The sequence below is a fragment of the Leuciscus leuciscus genome (genome assembly GCF_965113295.1).
Source record: "Leuciscus leuciscus genome assembly, chromosome: 3".
NCBI lineage: Eukaryota > Metazoa > Chordata > Actinopteri > Cypriniformes > Leuciscidae > Leuciscus > Leuciscus leuciscus.
Window position 1 is genome coordinate 66400739 of NC_138727.1, and position 16243 is coordinate 66416981.

A 16243-nucleotide genomic window follows, 5' to 3' on the forward strand; every position below is an offset into this window, starting at 1 on the left:
ATAATGGGTTTACTGTCATCGTGAAGTGATAAGAAAAATTAACAAAGCCGTTTTCATCATGTTGAGAATTAATATAATACAATTTGTAGCCTTCAGCAAATAATAATAAAAAAAAACTTCTAGGAGGGGAAGAGACAGGGCAAGATGAGGAGAGAGAAGGTATTGACAAATAATCTACTGCCCACTGACATGGGTTTAAAGCTGTTGTCATCAAATTTTTTTGGCTTTCAAAACATCTTAAAATGCACATAAGCAGATCAGAGAAATCAAAATGTTCTCTGAATCCCCCTAACTAGCCCACCTCACATTCGGGACCTCAGTGATTATAAAACCCTGAAATATGTATGTTTCAGTGATGCGCGGGTCAATGTATAAACAACCCGCACCCGACCGACGTTTTCAACTAACCCGCCCGCAAATCGGACCGCAAAAAAAGAAAAAGAAAATATTGTACCCGACCCGCTTCCTGATCCGCATTTTTTTAAAGTAGTAAATGCTCATTGTAGCATCATGGTCCATAGACGTAGGAACTAGAGGTGCGGAGGAGTAACAGGCCCACCCAAAAAAAACCCAACTTAATATATTCTAATTTGGTCAAGAATGATAAAAAATCGTCAATAAGCTCATAATTTGTAGCTCATAAAATGTTTAGTTTTAAAACAATTTTAAAAAGCTGGCTATTTTGATGTTTCTGCGCAAGTTCAGCAGACAGTGAGGTTCGGGTCTAAGCCTGGTTCGAAAATATGTGGAATAAGGGCTGCCAGCGACTAATTTATTAATTTTTTTCAAGTCGACTAGTAGATAGCCTATATTTCTCAAATCTGTGAGGAACAAGCGGAGTTTCGGCGCCCTCCAGTTCACATGCAATGCAAGTGATCGTGCACATTGTCTGCTATATATTTGCTTCTTATTTATTAAATAGGGGCAATTGATTGATAAAACATTGATCAAAATTAAGATATAATTTTTCCAAAAGAAAATCTTTTAAAAAGAGTTTTCTATAAAACAAAACTTAATGAAGTCGTCAAAATCATGTTTACCAAAAGCAGCGCTGTTGCTAGGAGGGCGCCAGCGCCTCTGCCTCTCAGCGCCTCTGCCTCGCGAGTGGATGATAGCCCTGAAGACGCCTAGCAATGATATACTCAGTGGTAGTATACCTTTAGTTAAGTTATACCTTAAGAGTCTTCGTAGCGCGCTAAGAGACAATGTTATCGGAAAATGCAGCCCAGGTATGATGCGTGTGATGCGTAATGGAGATTCCAAAGCGCTCTTCTTTGGTCAGAACCATGGAGAGCGATCGCGGATAGGTCTGTCCTGCACCTAAACATTTAACAATGCAACAAAATATTTAAAGAGCATCAAGCTATTAAAATCTATATTATGTAACATTGATAATATAATACATAGATACGCACAGATAATATTATTTTTTTTATTAGGTTAAGCAGTGACTGGATAACGTTTTTTTTTATTTATTTTTTTACGTTTTTAATTTAAGGCCCACCCACAATTGGTCTGGCCCATCCAAAACTGGAATCCTGGCGCCGTGCCTGGTTGGTCGTGCCAGTTTTGTGGCTATCAAATGTGTAAATAGCATCGCAAGAAGTACACATGACAAAGCCAGCACTTTGGTCATCATCTTTCATTATTTCGGCAAATGTCTCCCACACTTCACTCTTTCTATTTGTGTATTTGCGGAGCTTCCACTTCCCAGTCTTCACCTTTTCTCTTGCCGCCTCCATCTCTACCTGCAGACTGAGCTCGTGCGTCATCTTCGCGACAGTTATTCAGCCAATAAAGTGTAGGCCTATGTATTTCATAGAAAATTGTGTCTAGTACTATATCAATTACAACGGTTTAATTGGCATCTTTATTTCAAACGACCCGACCGACCGCGATCCGAATATCATTAAAAATATTTTTGGATGACTCGTAACCGCGGGTAACCACGGGTGACCGCAGGCACCCGCTCATTTTGGATCAACCCGCGCATCACTGATGTTAACCCCCTGAGGTCGGCGGCGCGATAGGCTCGTTTTTGTTCTTATCAGTGCAAAAGAGACTCAAAATACTCTGTTGACTTTGATCTTACATACTTGTGTCATACATCAATCGATCCTGTTAATTGTGTATTTTTGTTTTGTGTATACTCACAATAAAAACAAAGTGTTGTGCTTTTTCGCCAAATAAAGAAAAATAAACATGCGAGTTCTGCCTTCTCTCTGTCAGTGAAGTCCATTCTGAAATGCATCCGAAAATGAACTGTAACTCAGCGAATACTTCTCACACAGACACGCGAGATATGTCTTTATGAAGCTTGGATTCTCTTCTTTTAAATGAAGTAATTTATATAAAAGACAAATATTCCCATCTTATGTAATATGTTTGAAAGTAAGGAGATGTACCGTTTTTTCGTTCTCCCTTTTCTTGCGCTTTTCACATGGTAAATAGTTTAGGTGATCTATGCATCGCACACGCCCCCGATCAATGCCATAAAAACACAGTTTCTTCATCAGATTCACTGATAGTTCATCGCGTTTCGAGGATGGCACGTTACTCCGGTAAAGACGCCCTTCAGATGATTCTGGACAGCGAGGAAGAGTTCACCTTTTCCTCAGAGGAAGATTGCAACTCGGACGACGAACGGCTGCATTTTGAAGAGCGAATTGATCCCACCGAGGATACAAGTTCGGAGTAAGTTGTTTACTGTTATATAATGTTATATACTGTTATATAATTAATTTTCTGATAATATAGAACTCGTATGAATTTTCAGACTATATTTTGCCTAGTTTTGCCTAGCTTTTTACATACAGGAACGATTGCCTTACAATATCCCTAACATTCATGTATATGTGTCACGATCACACACACGGAAAGGTAAGATCCAAAAGCAGTGTTTTATTAAGGATAATCCGTACTCACAACCAGTCCAGGCAAAGGTCAAAATCCAAAAGGCAATCCAAAAACATAAAAGATAAACACTAGAAACAGGCTCGAATTAACAACGGAAGTGTGGGGACAATAGACAAGGACTCCGTGACAAACACTGAAACAGACAGGGTATATATATACACAAGTGCTAACAAGGTGACGAGAAACAGCTGTAAGGCAATGAACAATCAGTGACAGACAGGATCATGGGAATTGTAGTGAGAATGCATAGACACTGTGAAAACTGAGGACCTCTAGTGTTTAACCCAGGGAACCACCAGACATACAGGAACGATTGCCTTACAATATCCCTAACATTCATGTATATGTGTCACGATCACACACACGGAAAGGTAAGATCCAAAAGCAGTGTTTTATTAAGGATAATCCGTACTCACAACCAGTCCAGGCAAAGGTCAAAATCCAAAAGGCAATCCAAAAACATAAAAGATAAACACTAGAAACAGGCTCGACTAGAAACACTCGATTGCTCCTGTCTGCCGTGAGTGTTTTTGCTTCGGTGCTGTAAGCTCCGTCTTAGCCTCGTATTTCCTTGTTTTGAACCAGAATTTACTACAATTTCTAGTTGTTTATACTACTACTAAATACGGCTTGCCCAACATCGCTGGCTTCCGTTGCTACTAGCACAACACGGTAGTAATTCGCTAGCCTGCTAACGCGCCACCCGTGCGCTCAGCTATTTTTATTTATTTATTTGTCTCTCGCGCGCTCGCGCCTTTGAGTTCATAAAAGCTCAGGTGAGTAAGAATCACTCAACAAACACGGTGAATAATGTCTTGTCCTGTTATTATCATGCGTCGCGTCTGAATGCGTTGTTGTTTTTGGAGCTCTATCGATTTGATTTATAATTCTTGATTTTTCTCGCTGCCTGCTGTGAGTGTGTTTGCTTCGGAGCTGTAAGCTCCGTCTTAGCCTCGTATTTCCTTGTTTTGAACCATCATTTACTACAATTTCTAGTTGTTTATATTACTACTAAATACAGCTTACCCAACCCTGACGCATAACACGCTAGTAATTCGCTAGCCTGTTAACGCGCCACCCTTGCGCTCAGCTATTTTTATTTATTTATTTTCTCGCGCGCCTTTGAGTTCATAAAAGCTCAGGTGAATAAGAAACACTCAACAAACACGGTGAATAATGTCTTGTCCTGTCATTATCATGCGTTGCGTCTGAATGCGTTGTTGTTTTTGGAGCTCTATCGATTTGATTTATAATTCTTGATTTTTCTCTTTAAACCCGCTTACAACGAACATTTTCTACTCTTCCTCACTGAGAAGCACTACTGCTCAAACCTCATTGTTACAACGCGGACTGTTGAGCAGACGCGTCTCAAGCCTATTAGTGATCCAACGCTGCATACTCTTAAAGGTTACGTCCGTGGATCACGGCTGAACGCGTCTTCTCCACACTCACTTATAAACAAACACTTTTTTTTTCGCCTATCGTGCGTCTACTCTACACCCCTACCACTAAAAAACCTCATAGTTACAACGCGGACTGTTGAGCAGACGCGTCTCAAGCCTATTAGTGATCCAACGCTGCATACTCTTAAAGGTTACGTCCGTGGATCACGGCTGAACGCGTCTTCTCCACACTCATTTACAAACAAACTTATAATATAAATTAGTATTAATATTGATAGCATCACTGGTAGCTTCGTTGCTAACTCACTGTCCATCTGTTAAAATGGCGAATATATCAGATGTAAGTAGTCTACCGCTTGGTGCAGGTGAGGACACATTTGAGCTTCACGCACTGCAGTCTGAGCTGGAAGCTGTTGAGAAACAGATCCACAACCTTTTATTGAGACAGGCCGAGCTGAGAGACCGGTGTTTGGCTCTTGAAACATCACGCGCCGACGCACACAAATCAGTGTTTAACGTTACTAACCCGCTGACTCCGACCGCGTCTACTCCGTGCGTTCCTCAGCATCGGTCGCAATCAGCCATGGTCTCGTTCACTCCGGCTCCAACACGCCACCACGAAGCCTGGGTGGTTCCGCAGCGGAAGACGCGAGTCAGGTTTAGACCAAGACTTTCTCCGACCCTCCCGGTTTTCGAGTTATCGACACAAAACCGCTTCTCCCCTCTACGCGAAACAGAACGCGATGCTGTGATCATCGGCGATTCCATCGTTCGGCACGTACACGCTACGTTAGGTACAAGTAAGGTGCAAAGTCACTGCTTCCCTGGTGCTCGTGTTTCTGAAATCGCTGCTCGCGTTCCCGAGATCCTGAACGGTGACGAGCGCGTCGGAACTGTGGTCCTGCACGCGGGAGTGAACGACATCAGGCTGCGCCAGACGGAGATTCTGAAGAAAGACTTCAGGAATCTAATCGATACGGTACGCAGCACATCGCCTGAAACAACGATCATTGTGTCAGGACCGCTTCCCACGTACCGACTAGGGCATGAAAAGTTCAGCAGATTATTTGCGCTAAATGAATGGTTAATGTCATGGTGCAATGAGCAGAAACTGCTCTTTGTAAATAATTGGAATCTGTTTTGGGAGCGTCCTAGGCTTTTCCGTGCTGATGGCTTACACCCAAGCAGATTCGGAGCGGATCTTCTGTCAGATAACATCTCCAAAATGTTAAATACCCTTTGACTAGTAACCAAAAGTCCAAATCATAGTCTCTGCTGCACCAATTCAACTGATATAAATACTAGTGTAGAACATTGCATAGAAACCGTGTCTATTCCTCGTTTAGTGAGATCAAATAATAAATCTAATGCAGGATCTAGGAAAAATCTAATTGTTATTAAAACAGAAAATGTTGCTATTAGTAAACAAAAACTATTTCTAAAGCTAGGTCTTCTAAACATTAGATCACTCACACCTAAGGCAGTTATTGTAAATGAAATAGTCACAGATAATAGCTTCGATGTACTTTGCCTTACTGAAACCTGGCTTAAACCAAATGATTATTTCGGTATTAATGAGTCTACTCCTCCTGGATACTGTTATAAGCATGAGCCCCGTCTGATTGGCCGTGGCGGAGGTGTTGCAACCATTTATAAAGATATTCTAAATGTTACTCAGAAAACGGGTTATAAGTTTATTTCATTTGAAGTACTTGTACTAAATGTTACGCTCTTAGATGTTAGAAAAACATCCCTATTATCTCTAGCCTTGGCTACCGTATATAGACCGCCAGGGCCTTACGCTGATTTCCTAAAAGAGTTTGCAGATTTTCTCTCAGACCTATTAGTCAATGTCGATAAAGCATTAATTGTTGGAGATTTTAACATACACGTAGATAATCCAAATGATGCGTTAGGAGCTGCGTTTACAGATTTATTAAATTCATTTGGGGTCAAGCAAAACGTCACCGGACCAACTCATCGTCTGAATCATACACTCGATTTAATTATATCACACGGAACCGATCCAACCGATATAGATATCATTCCACAAAGTGATGAAGTCACTGATCACTACATGGTAACTTGCATATTACGTACTGCTGTAATATGTCATGCGGCGTCGCGTTATCAACCAGGCAGAACAATCCTCCCATCCACCATAGATAATTTCTCAAATTGCTTATCTAATCTGTCTCAGCTGCTGCCTGAACCCAAACAAACAGATGAACTAGAAGAACTAACTAGCACTATGAGCACCATTCTCTCTAGAACATTGGATGTGGTTGCACCTATTAAATTAAAAAAGGTCAGAGAGAAAAATAAAGCACCATGGTATAACAATACTACGCATGTTTTAAAGAGAGAAACCCGTATTTTAGAGCGTAAATGGAAACAAACTAATTTAGAGGTCTTTAGAATCGCGTGGAAAGACAGTATGTCACGTTATAAAAAGGCCCTAAAAGCTGCCAGGGCTGAGCACCTCCGCAAACTAATAGAAAACAACCAAAACAATCCAAGGTTTCTATTTAACACCGTGGCTAGACTAACAAATAAACAGACGTCACCCGAACAAAATATCCCGTTACAGTTCAGTAGTAATGATTTCATGAACTTCTTCACTGAGAAAATAGAAAGCATCAGAACCACAATTATAAACGTTCAATCTTCAATCGCGCCTTACAATTCAGCTTCAATTATCACCCCGAAAGAACAATTACAGTGCTTTACAACTATAGAACAAAAAGAGTTAAATAAACTTATCACTTCATCTAAAACAACAACATGTTTATTAGATCCTATACCAACTAAACTACTGAAAGAAGTGTTACCTGTAGTGGAAGATCCTCTCCTCAATATTATTAACTCGTCTTTATCTTTAGGTCATGTTCCAAGAACATTTAAACTGGCAGTTATAAAACCTCTCATTAAGAAACCACAATTAGATCATAATAATCTAGCAAATTATAGACCCATTTCAAATCTTCCATTTATGTCTAAAATATTAGAAAAAGTGGTGTCCGCTCAACTGGGCTCTTTCTTGCAACAAAATGATATCTATGAAAAGTTTCAGTCTGGATTCAGACCGCATCATAGCACTGAAACTGCGCTCGTTAAAATCACAAATGATTTACTTTTAGCTTCTGACCAAGGCTGTATCTCAATACTAGTTTTACTTGATCTTAGTGCTGCGTTCGATACTATAGATCACACAATACTCTTAGATCGACTACAAAATTATACTGGTGTTCAAGGACAAGCACTAAGCTGGTTCAAATCATACCTATCTGACCGCTACCATTTTGTCTATTTAAATGGAGAAAAATCGATCATAACTCCAGTAAACTATGGAGTGCCGCAGGGATCTGTATTAGGCCCTCTGTTATTTTCAATATATATGATGCCACTTGGAAATATTATAAGGAAACATGGAATTAGTTTCCATTGTTATGCTGATGACACTCAAATATATATTTCATCACGGCCGGATGAAAACGCTACATTTTCCAAATTGACAGAGTGTGTTAAAGATATAAAAGATTGGATGACGCGTAATTTTCTTTTATTAAATCCAGACAAGACAGAGGTAATACTTATCGGTTCAAAAAACCGCCCACAAAACCTCGCACAATACAACTTTAACATCATAGGATGTCCTGTTACTTTATCCTCTACAGTAAAAGACCTGGGTGTTATACTCGATTGCAACCTGTCTTTTGAAAATCATATTTCTTATGTTACAAAAACAGCCTTTTTCCACCTTAGAAACATTGCTAAGCTACGTAATATGCTATCAGTTTCTGATGCAGAAAAGTTAGTTCATGCATTCATGACCTCGAGACTGGATTACTGTAATGCTTTATTAGCTGGTTGTCCTGCATCCTCAATAAACAAGCTACAGTTAGTCCAAAATGCCGCCGCTAGAGTTCTTACGAGATCAAGAAAATATGATCATATAACACCGATTTTATCATCACTGCATTGGTTACCTATAAAGTTCCGTATTAATTACAAGGTATTGCTACTGACTTATAAAGCCCTAAACGGCTTAGCTCCAGTCTATTTAACGGATCTTCTATCGCCCTATAATCCATCGCGCTCTTTGAGATCACTAAATTCAAGGCTTTTGGTCATACCTAGGATATCCAGAACCACCAAAGGAGGGAGAGCATTTTCACATTTGGCTCCAAAACTCTGGAATAGTCTTCCTGATACTGTTCGTTGCTCAGACTCGCTCTCCCAGTTTAAAACTAGATTAAAGTCGCATCTCTTCAGCCAGGCATTCATATAATCCTACAGTTCAAACTACAATCCGGCCTCTATCCAATGCCAGAGGAGAACTGGCCCCCGACTGAGCCTGGGTTCTCCCAAGGTTTTTTTTCTCCATTAAGGCACCTGATGGAGTTTTAGGACACCATTAGGTCACTTGATGGAGTTTTTCGGTTCCTTGCCACTGTTGCCTTTGGCTTGCTCAGTTGGGGATATTTTGGGGATATTTAATTTAATTTTATCAATCAATAAATTCCTCTTGAAACAAACTTTGTTGTATTATTTTAATTTAATACTGTGAAGCTGCTTTGATGCAATCTGTATTGTGAAAAGCGCTATACAAATAAACTTGACTTGACTTGACTTGACACTGTGACATAACCCCCCCTCTACGGAGCGGCTACCAGACGCTCCACGACAGAAAACAAAACTCGACAAAAGTCCAGGAGGGTGGTGGAACTGTGGGGGATTAGGGGGAGGGACGGAGGGCCAGGACCATGGGAGAGAATGGACACCGGGGATGACCCTTCAGGTGGCCAGGGTGGAGCAGGTAGTCCATCGGGTGACCAGGGCGGAGCAGGTAGTCCATCGGGCGACCAGGGCGGAGACTTCCCCTCGAGCGACCAGGGCGGAGACGACCCATCGGGCGGCCACGGCGGAGACGACCCCTCGGGCGGCCAGGGCGGAGACGACCCCTCGGGCGGCCAGGGCGGAGACGACCCCTCGGGCGGCCACGGCGGAGACGACCCCTCGGGCGGCCACGGCGGAGACGACCCCTCGGGCGGCCACGGCGGAGACGACCCCTCGGGTGGCCACGGCGGAGAAGATAGTGCAGGCAGCCAGGGCTGAGACGACCCCTCAGGCGGCCAGGGCGGAGACGACCTTTCGGGTGGCCACGGTGGAGACGACCCCTCGGGCGGCCAAGGAACAGGCACCGGCTCAGGAACAGACACCACCGGCTCAGGAACAGACACCACCGGCTCAGGAACAGACACCACCGGCTCAGGAACAGACACCACCGGCTCAGGAACAGACACCACCGGCCCAGGAACAGACACCACCGGCCCAGGAACAGACACCACCGGCTCAGGAACAGACGCCACCGGCTCGGAGGCGGCCATCTTGTCTGAAGACACAGGTTCAGCGTCGGACATCCTCTCCAAAGACACGGGCTCGGCGGCGGCCATCTTATCCGAAGACCCAGGCTCGGCAGGCGTGACGTGAACACGCTCGGCGGCGGCCATCTTGTCCGAAGACACAGGCTCGGCAGACGTGCTGTGCTTCCTCCACGCATGCAGTACCGCCACTGCATAAAAGAGGAAGACCGCTCTCTTGGCCGTGGCAGGACTGATGGTGGGCGGCTCCGAGACGATCTCAGGGACGACAGTGGGCTGCTCGGAGGGGACGTCATTCTGTCACGATCACACACACGGAAAGGTAAGATCCAAAAGCAGTGTTTTATTAAGGGTAATCCGTACTCACAACCAGTCCAGGCAAAGGTCAAAATCCAAAAGGCAATCCAAAAACATAAAAGATAAACACTAGAAACAGGCTCGAATTAACAACGGAAGTGTGGGGACAATAGACAAGGACTCCGTGACAAACACTGAAACAGACAGGGTATATATACACAAGTGCTAACAAGGTGACGAGAAACAGCTGTAAGGCAATGAACAATCAGTGACAGACAGGATCATGGGAATTGTAGTGAGAATGCATAGACACCGTGAAAACTGAGGACCTCTAGTGTTTAACCCAGGGAACCACCAGACACTGTGACAATATGCTCAAGTGTAAACTTTTTTAAATGTGATATTGCTCTGTAAACACATTTGTATATTAAATATATTTCACTCAGTTTTGATTTGCTTATGACACTGATTATCATGCTAAAATACTGCCTTATGCGTAATGTAGCTTGTTTGCGAATATCTGCTTAGGTTATATAATGTGATTTAGTGCAAATATATTTCAGCCTCTGGTAAAATATGTGATACTGTCTAAATACATTATATTTTTATATAAATGTTCGGTTTTGGTCAGCCTATGACACTGTGAACAATCCGTTCATTGCGTGCGTCACTAAATGCCTGCGGTCTTTATGGCCCATCAATAGATATTTCTCCGTCATATGGCCCATCATCAATCAACATTGTGATTTCTTTAATTGTGTTATCAGCAAGCTCACATGTTTTTTTGTTTGTTTTTTAACAGATGTGACAATGAATATGTCCAAGCACCTGTCCCGAAGAGAGCCAAGGCTAACCAGCAGGCAAGCAACAGGCAGTCCACTCTGACATGGAAAACAGAGACTGATGTTGACATGGTTCCGCAGATTCTGTGCGATTCCGTCCTGCATGTGAAATTGGACCACAACTGAGCTCTGGTGACTCACATTCGCCCATGAGTCTATTCAAACATTTTTTTTCAGAAAGTGCTGTGTCAACTCTGTGCCACAACACCAATGCTCAGGCTGCCAAGGCAAATATAAATGGACAGATGTCAGCATCAGTGAGATGTACCGCTACATTGGGCTGCTGTTCTACACGGCCATGGTGAAGGTCAGCTCCATCAGGGACTATTGGCGGCAAAGCAGTGTTTTCTCCGTACCCTTTCCAGCTACAGTTATGTCCCGGGACAGATACCGCACCATTTCATGGAATGTGCACATGAGTCTCCCAGATGCAGATATGGATAATCAGAAAGAGGGGCACAGCTGAACTATTCGTCATGCTTGTAAAGCCACCTATCATCCTAAAAGAAACTTAGCTGTGGATGAAAGAATGGTGGCATGCAAAGCACACACAGGTATTTTTTTTTTTACATTAAATCAATGTTGGAAACCGTTGTGCTGTTAAATATATTTTTTTATAACATGTGATAGTTTTTTTCAGGATTCTTTGAATAAAAATATATTTTTTATACACAAAAAAACAAAAGTTTGGTCTCTTTTTCTTTCTTTCTTCTCCATTGTTGGGAAAGATTTCTATTTTGAATAAATGCTGTTTTTTTTTTATTCATCAGTGAATCATTCTTAGTTCCTCATTCTTTGTTCAGGCTGCCTCACAGCACCTTGATGGGCCATTAGCCATTGGGGGAGTGTCTTTAGTCACACCCCTGGTGTGAATCACATTAATATTCATGGCCCATGCATACAGCAGTGCTGACACAAAAACTGACATGCAAAATTAAAATCGTTATATTGCTGTTTCACATCATTTTGTAGAAACAATTCTAGCCTACAAGAATAGTAATTCAAAAGTCTTATGGACAACTACTCAGTATGTGTTAAATGGCCTTATTGCGGTGACAATGTTTTCCCAAAACGTACTAACCACGCATAATATTTTTTTTCTATAAAATGCAAACATGTACATCCATTTTGCTCACATGTTATTGTAGCAGAGTTTGTGCTGAATACAGCAAAATTACATGTTGGCCAATGGTATGCTGAATTACATTTCGTTTTGTATTAATTGTATCTTAATTTTAATCTGTTTCATCAACCAATTGCCTGGATTTAATAAATAAGACATAAATATAGTAGACAATAGATATTCCCGACACGGAGGCGCCGGCGCGTGAACTGGAGCTCGTCTCATAAATGAACCGAAACTCAGCATATAAGGTAGGCTACTTGCCTCACAGACCTGAGACATATATAGAAAGCTTGAAATGTCTACTTTTAAACAGAACAATTCAAAACGAAAGAAAAAAGACTGCTCTGCTCTCTGCTTATGTAATGAAATGTGCATCAGCACCGAAAACATGGAGATTTTTTTCTTTTTGGGGGCATTTTGTTTGTGTTCAGTCTTTCTCAGTTGTCTTTAAGTTAATGTTTCAGTTAACAGTTTTTCAGTTGTTTTCAGTAATTTTTTCAGGGGTAGGCTACAGGAGCAGCATCTGTACTCTCGCGGCTGTAGACGGTAATGTTTTCTCTTGGTTCATGTCAGTCAGTATGAATTAATTTTGATATACAAGTCGCACCTGACTATAAGTCACAGGACACAGCCAAACTATTAAAAAAAGTGCGACTTATAGTCCGGGAAATACGGTATATCGCAAAGCTAGCATCAAGCACATTTCATCTTTGTCCATCTGTGCAAGAACCCCCTTTAAGCATGCGCAACGTTTCAGATAGTATGTCAAATGTAAACACATGAATCGGATATGGGGCAAGAACATGTAAACGGACGGTCATATAGGCAACAAATCAGAATTGGGCATGAAGACCTACAGTGTAAACGAGGCTTGCTTGTCCCACATACTTGAGTATCTGCAATGAGCAGTTTGGATCCTTCAGTTTGCCAGAGAGCAGCTTGACTCCTGGGTGATTGTAGCTCAGGTCCAGCTCTCTCAGGTGTGATGGGTTTAAACTCAGAGCTGAAGACACATAACCACAGCCTTCCTCTGTCACCATACAGCCAGACAACCTACAGACACACAGTCAGATCATCTACAAAAACACACATGACTGGCAGACTGTAAATAATCTCTTATGTGTTCTTTTTTTTCAATTTCAGCGGACAAATATATACATTTATCAAGGCAGAAATGCTTCTTTACAATAAAACAAAAACATATATACGTCAATACAGAGACAGCATTATAACCCATCATGTCTACCAATGGTCATGGAAATTAAATACTCAAGCTTATACAGATGTTTTGTGTTTTACACAAGAACAAGGGGAGCTATTGCTTATAATTATAAAAAAAACATTACCTTACAGACCAATTATGCTTCAAAAAATGTCAGTGCGAATTGTTTTACATAATCAATTTTTTTCCATATTCAACAAATGTATTCTATCTGGGTTCTTAAGGAAAAGTAAATGTTTTCCATCACACATACATATATATATAGTGTAATATGTCAATCCAATCATCAACTGTAAGTGGCTCTGGTTTTGTAATTACTTTTTTACTGGCTGCCAGAAGAATTAACATCAGTTTCTTATCAATGTTATTCCACCCATCAAAAGAAATATTAGCCAGATGTAAACATTCACAATTACAGGGAATCGTCACCTCAAAAACAGCTTTCAAATTTCCTTCAATCCCTTGACAAAACTGGGTTAATTTCTGACACTCCCCAAAAATATTATAATGGTTAGATTCCCTTTTCCCTTTGTATCTTTTCTGTGTTGGTGTGGTAAATCTCTTATATATTCTTAAATACCTCAGTATCTGCAGCTGACAGTGTGGGCTTTTCAGTCCATCAGAAATAATCTTCACTCCTGAATCCTGCAGGTCATTGTTACTCAGGTCCAGCTCTCTCAGGTGTGATGGGTTTGAACTCAGAGCTGAAGACACATAACCACAGCCTTCCTCTGTCACCTTACAGCCAGACAACCTACAGACACACAGAGTCAGACCATCTACGAACACACACATCAACATTATGACCGGCAGACTGTAAATACTCTCTTATATGTTCTTAAATACCTCAGTATCTGCAGCTGACAGTGTGGGCTTTTCAGACCTTCAGAAATAATCTTCACTCCTGAATCCTGCAGGACATTGTTACTCAGGTCCAGCTCTCTCAGGTGTGATGGGTTTGAACTCAGAGCTGAAGACACATAACCACAGCCTTCCTCTGTCACCTTACAGCCAGACAACCTACAGACACACAGAGTCAGACCATCTACGAACACACACATCAACATTATGACCGACAGACTGTAAATACTCTCTTATATGTTCTTAAATACCTCAGTATCTGCAGCTGACAGTGTGGGCTTTTCAGACCTTCAGAAATAATCTTCACTCCTGAATCCTGCAGGACATTGTTACTCAGGTCCAGCTCTCTCAGGTGTGATGGGTTTGAACTCAGAGCTGAAGACACATAACCACAGCCTTCCTCTGTCACCTTACAGCCAGACAACCTACAGACACACAGAGTCAGACCATCTACGAACACACACATCAACATTATGACCGACAGACTGTAAATACTCTCTTATATGTTCTTAAATACCTCAGTATCTGCAGCTGACAGTGTGGGCTTTTCAGACCTTCAGAAATAATCTTCACTCCTGAATCCTGCAGGACATTGTTACTCAGGTCCAGCTCTCTCAGGTGTGATGGGTTTGAACTCAGAGCTGAAGACACATAACCACAGCCTTCCTCTGTCACCTTACAGCCAGACAACCTACATACACACACACACACATCGACATTATGAACGGCAGACTGTAAATTATCTCTCATAGATAATCTTATCTCAGATTAGACTGGAACAATCAGAATAATATCCAGTTCCATCTGACTTCAGACCTATAATGCTGCCTGAAGCATAATCATACACTGTTCGTTCGCTGGCTGGAGGAGAACTGCCCCCCCCCGACTGAGCCTGGGTTCTCCCAAGGTTTTTTCTCCATTCGGCCCTGATGGAGTTTTGGTTTCTTGCCACTGTCGCCTTTTTTCACCTTTGTTGCCATTGGCTTTTGGCTTGCTTAATTGGGGACTAGTGTTGTCACGGTACCAAAATTTCAGTATTCGGTACCAATACCAGTGAAAATCCACGGTTCTCGGTACCAATTTCGGTACCAAAGCTTAATTTAGATTAAATTTACATATATTAAAGTATATATCACGGTTACAAATATGGAAACTGTAGTATTAAAAAGACTTTACAATAAGATTCTATTTGTTAGATAACATTAGATAAAATGACCTAACAATAAACAAGTTATATACTGTCGCAATTATTCTCCTTGGGGTTAATTTAAAAATACATTTTTAAAATCAAAAGTTAACATTATTTAATGCACAATGAATGAAGTGATCAAACATGACCAATCAAGTGTTTGTATTAAATAACATTCACAAACATTAATTAATGTTGTAAAAATATATTGTTCACTCAATGTGTTGATGTTAGATAACGCATTAAGTAATGTTAATGAATGGTATCTTATTGTAGTGTTACCAAACTATACAGGAGATAAAACCTGTTTTATTTGACTTGACTGTACTTTTATTTAATCCAAAACTGCATTCATATTTAATTTTAAGAGGGCTTTTTTAACCTGCTAAGAGTTATCCAGCCAAGAATAAGCCTAGAACTGCTTTTCTGACGGACTGATATTAACCCTCTGGGGTCTGAGCTGTTTTCTGGCCCTGGAAGTGTTCTGACATGCTCTGACATTTGTGGTTATTTCTGTTACTTGTGACATTTTCATGGCTAAAGTCTGATTACACTGTATTCAGCACAAACTCTGCTACAATAATATATCAGCAGCATGTATGTAAAAGTTTGTAGTTTTGAGATAATGACATTTATGCGTGGTTTGTGAAAATACAAAAAAAATTTCTCACTGAAATAAGGCCATGAATCCCCTACTGATTATAGACTTTTGAAAATTGTATGACGTAGCCTAGAATATTTGCTCTAAAACTATGTGAAAATCACCCTCATTCAGAGAAGACAATATATTGATTTTAAAAATTTACGACGTGTTTTGTGTGAGAAAGCTTTATGCGGAGGTCATTAATATGTATGGCTTTTCACACCTGAGAAAGACAAAGACACTCCCCTAACTGCCCTATTAGGAGCGATCAGGCCCTGTCATTCTGAGCAACCTTGCACAAAGAATGAGGAGATTTAAAAAATAATGGCTTTTAGATTGTTTGGATTTATTTACAACACA

General features: G+C 41.1%; 2 protein-coding genes across 18 annotated transcripts in view; one reads left to right on the plus strand and one right to left on the minus strand.

Annotated features, from left to right (window-relative positions):
* LOC309495366 (uncharacterized protein) overlaps positions 1-16243 on the minus strand; it is a 242578-nt gene that overhangs the window by 177677 nt on the left and 48658 nt on the right. For 13 of the 17 annotated variants that reach the window (XR_014204635.1, XM_082165051.1, XM_082165050.1 and 10 more), the window contains 5 exons: positions 14569-14742; positions 14303-14476; positions 14037-14210; positions 13771-13944; positions 12857-13021 (listed from right to left, as the gene is read on the minus strand). Coding sequence is in view for 16 of the 17 variants with exons in the window: in XM_082165051.1 (XP_082021177.1) it covers positions 12857-13021; positions 13771-13944; positions 14037-14210; positions 14303-14476; positions 14569-14742 (861 nt within the window). In the remaining variant the exon portion in view is untranslated. The remainder of the gene's footprint in view (positions 1-12856; positions 13022-13770; positions 13945-14036; positions 14211-14302; positions 14477-14568; positions 14743-16243) is intronic. The other 4 variants (XM_082165044.1, XM_082165045.1, XM_082165046.1 and 1 more) reach the window with 1 other exon arrangement.
* LOC309495473 (uncharacterized protein) lies at positions 8962-9899 on the plus strand. The gene is made up of 2 exons (XM_082165286.1): positions 8962-9396; positions 9559-9899. Exons 1-2 carry the CDS (start codon positions 9096-9098, stop codon positions 9810-9812), a joined length of 555 nt encoding a protein of 184 aa, XP_082021412.1. The 5' UTR covers positions 8962-9095; the 3' UTR covers positions 9813-9899.

Bases quoted from the DNA above. Each gene is read 5' to 3' on its own strand.
- LOC309495473 (XM_082165286.1), top strand. From the start codon at position 9,096: ATGGACACCGGGGATGACCCTTCAGGTGGCCAGGGTGGAGCAGGTAGT. The intron at 9,397-9,558 runs GTGGCCACGGCG...GCTCAGGAACAG, and splicing joins CGGCGGAGACGACCCCTCGG to ACACCACCGGCTCAGGAACA.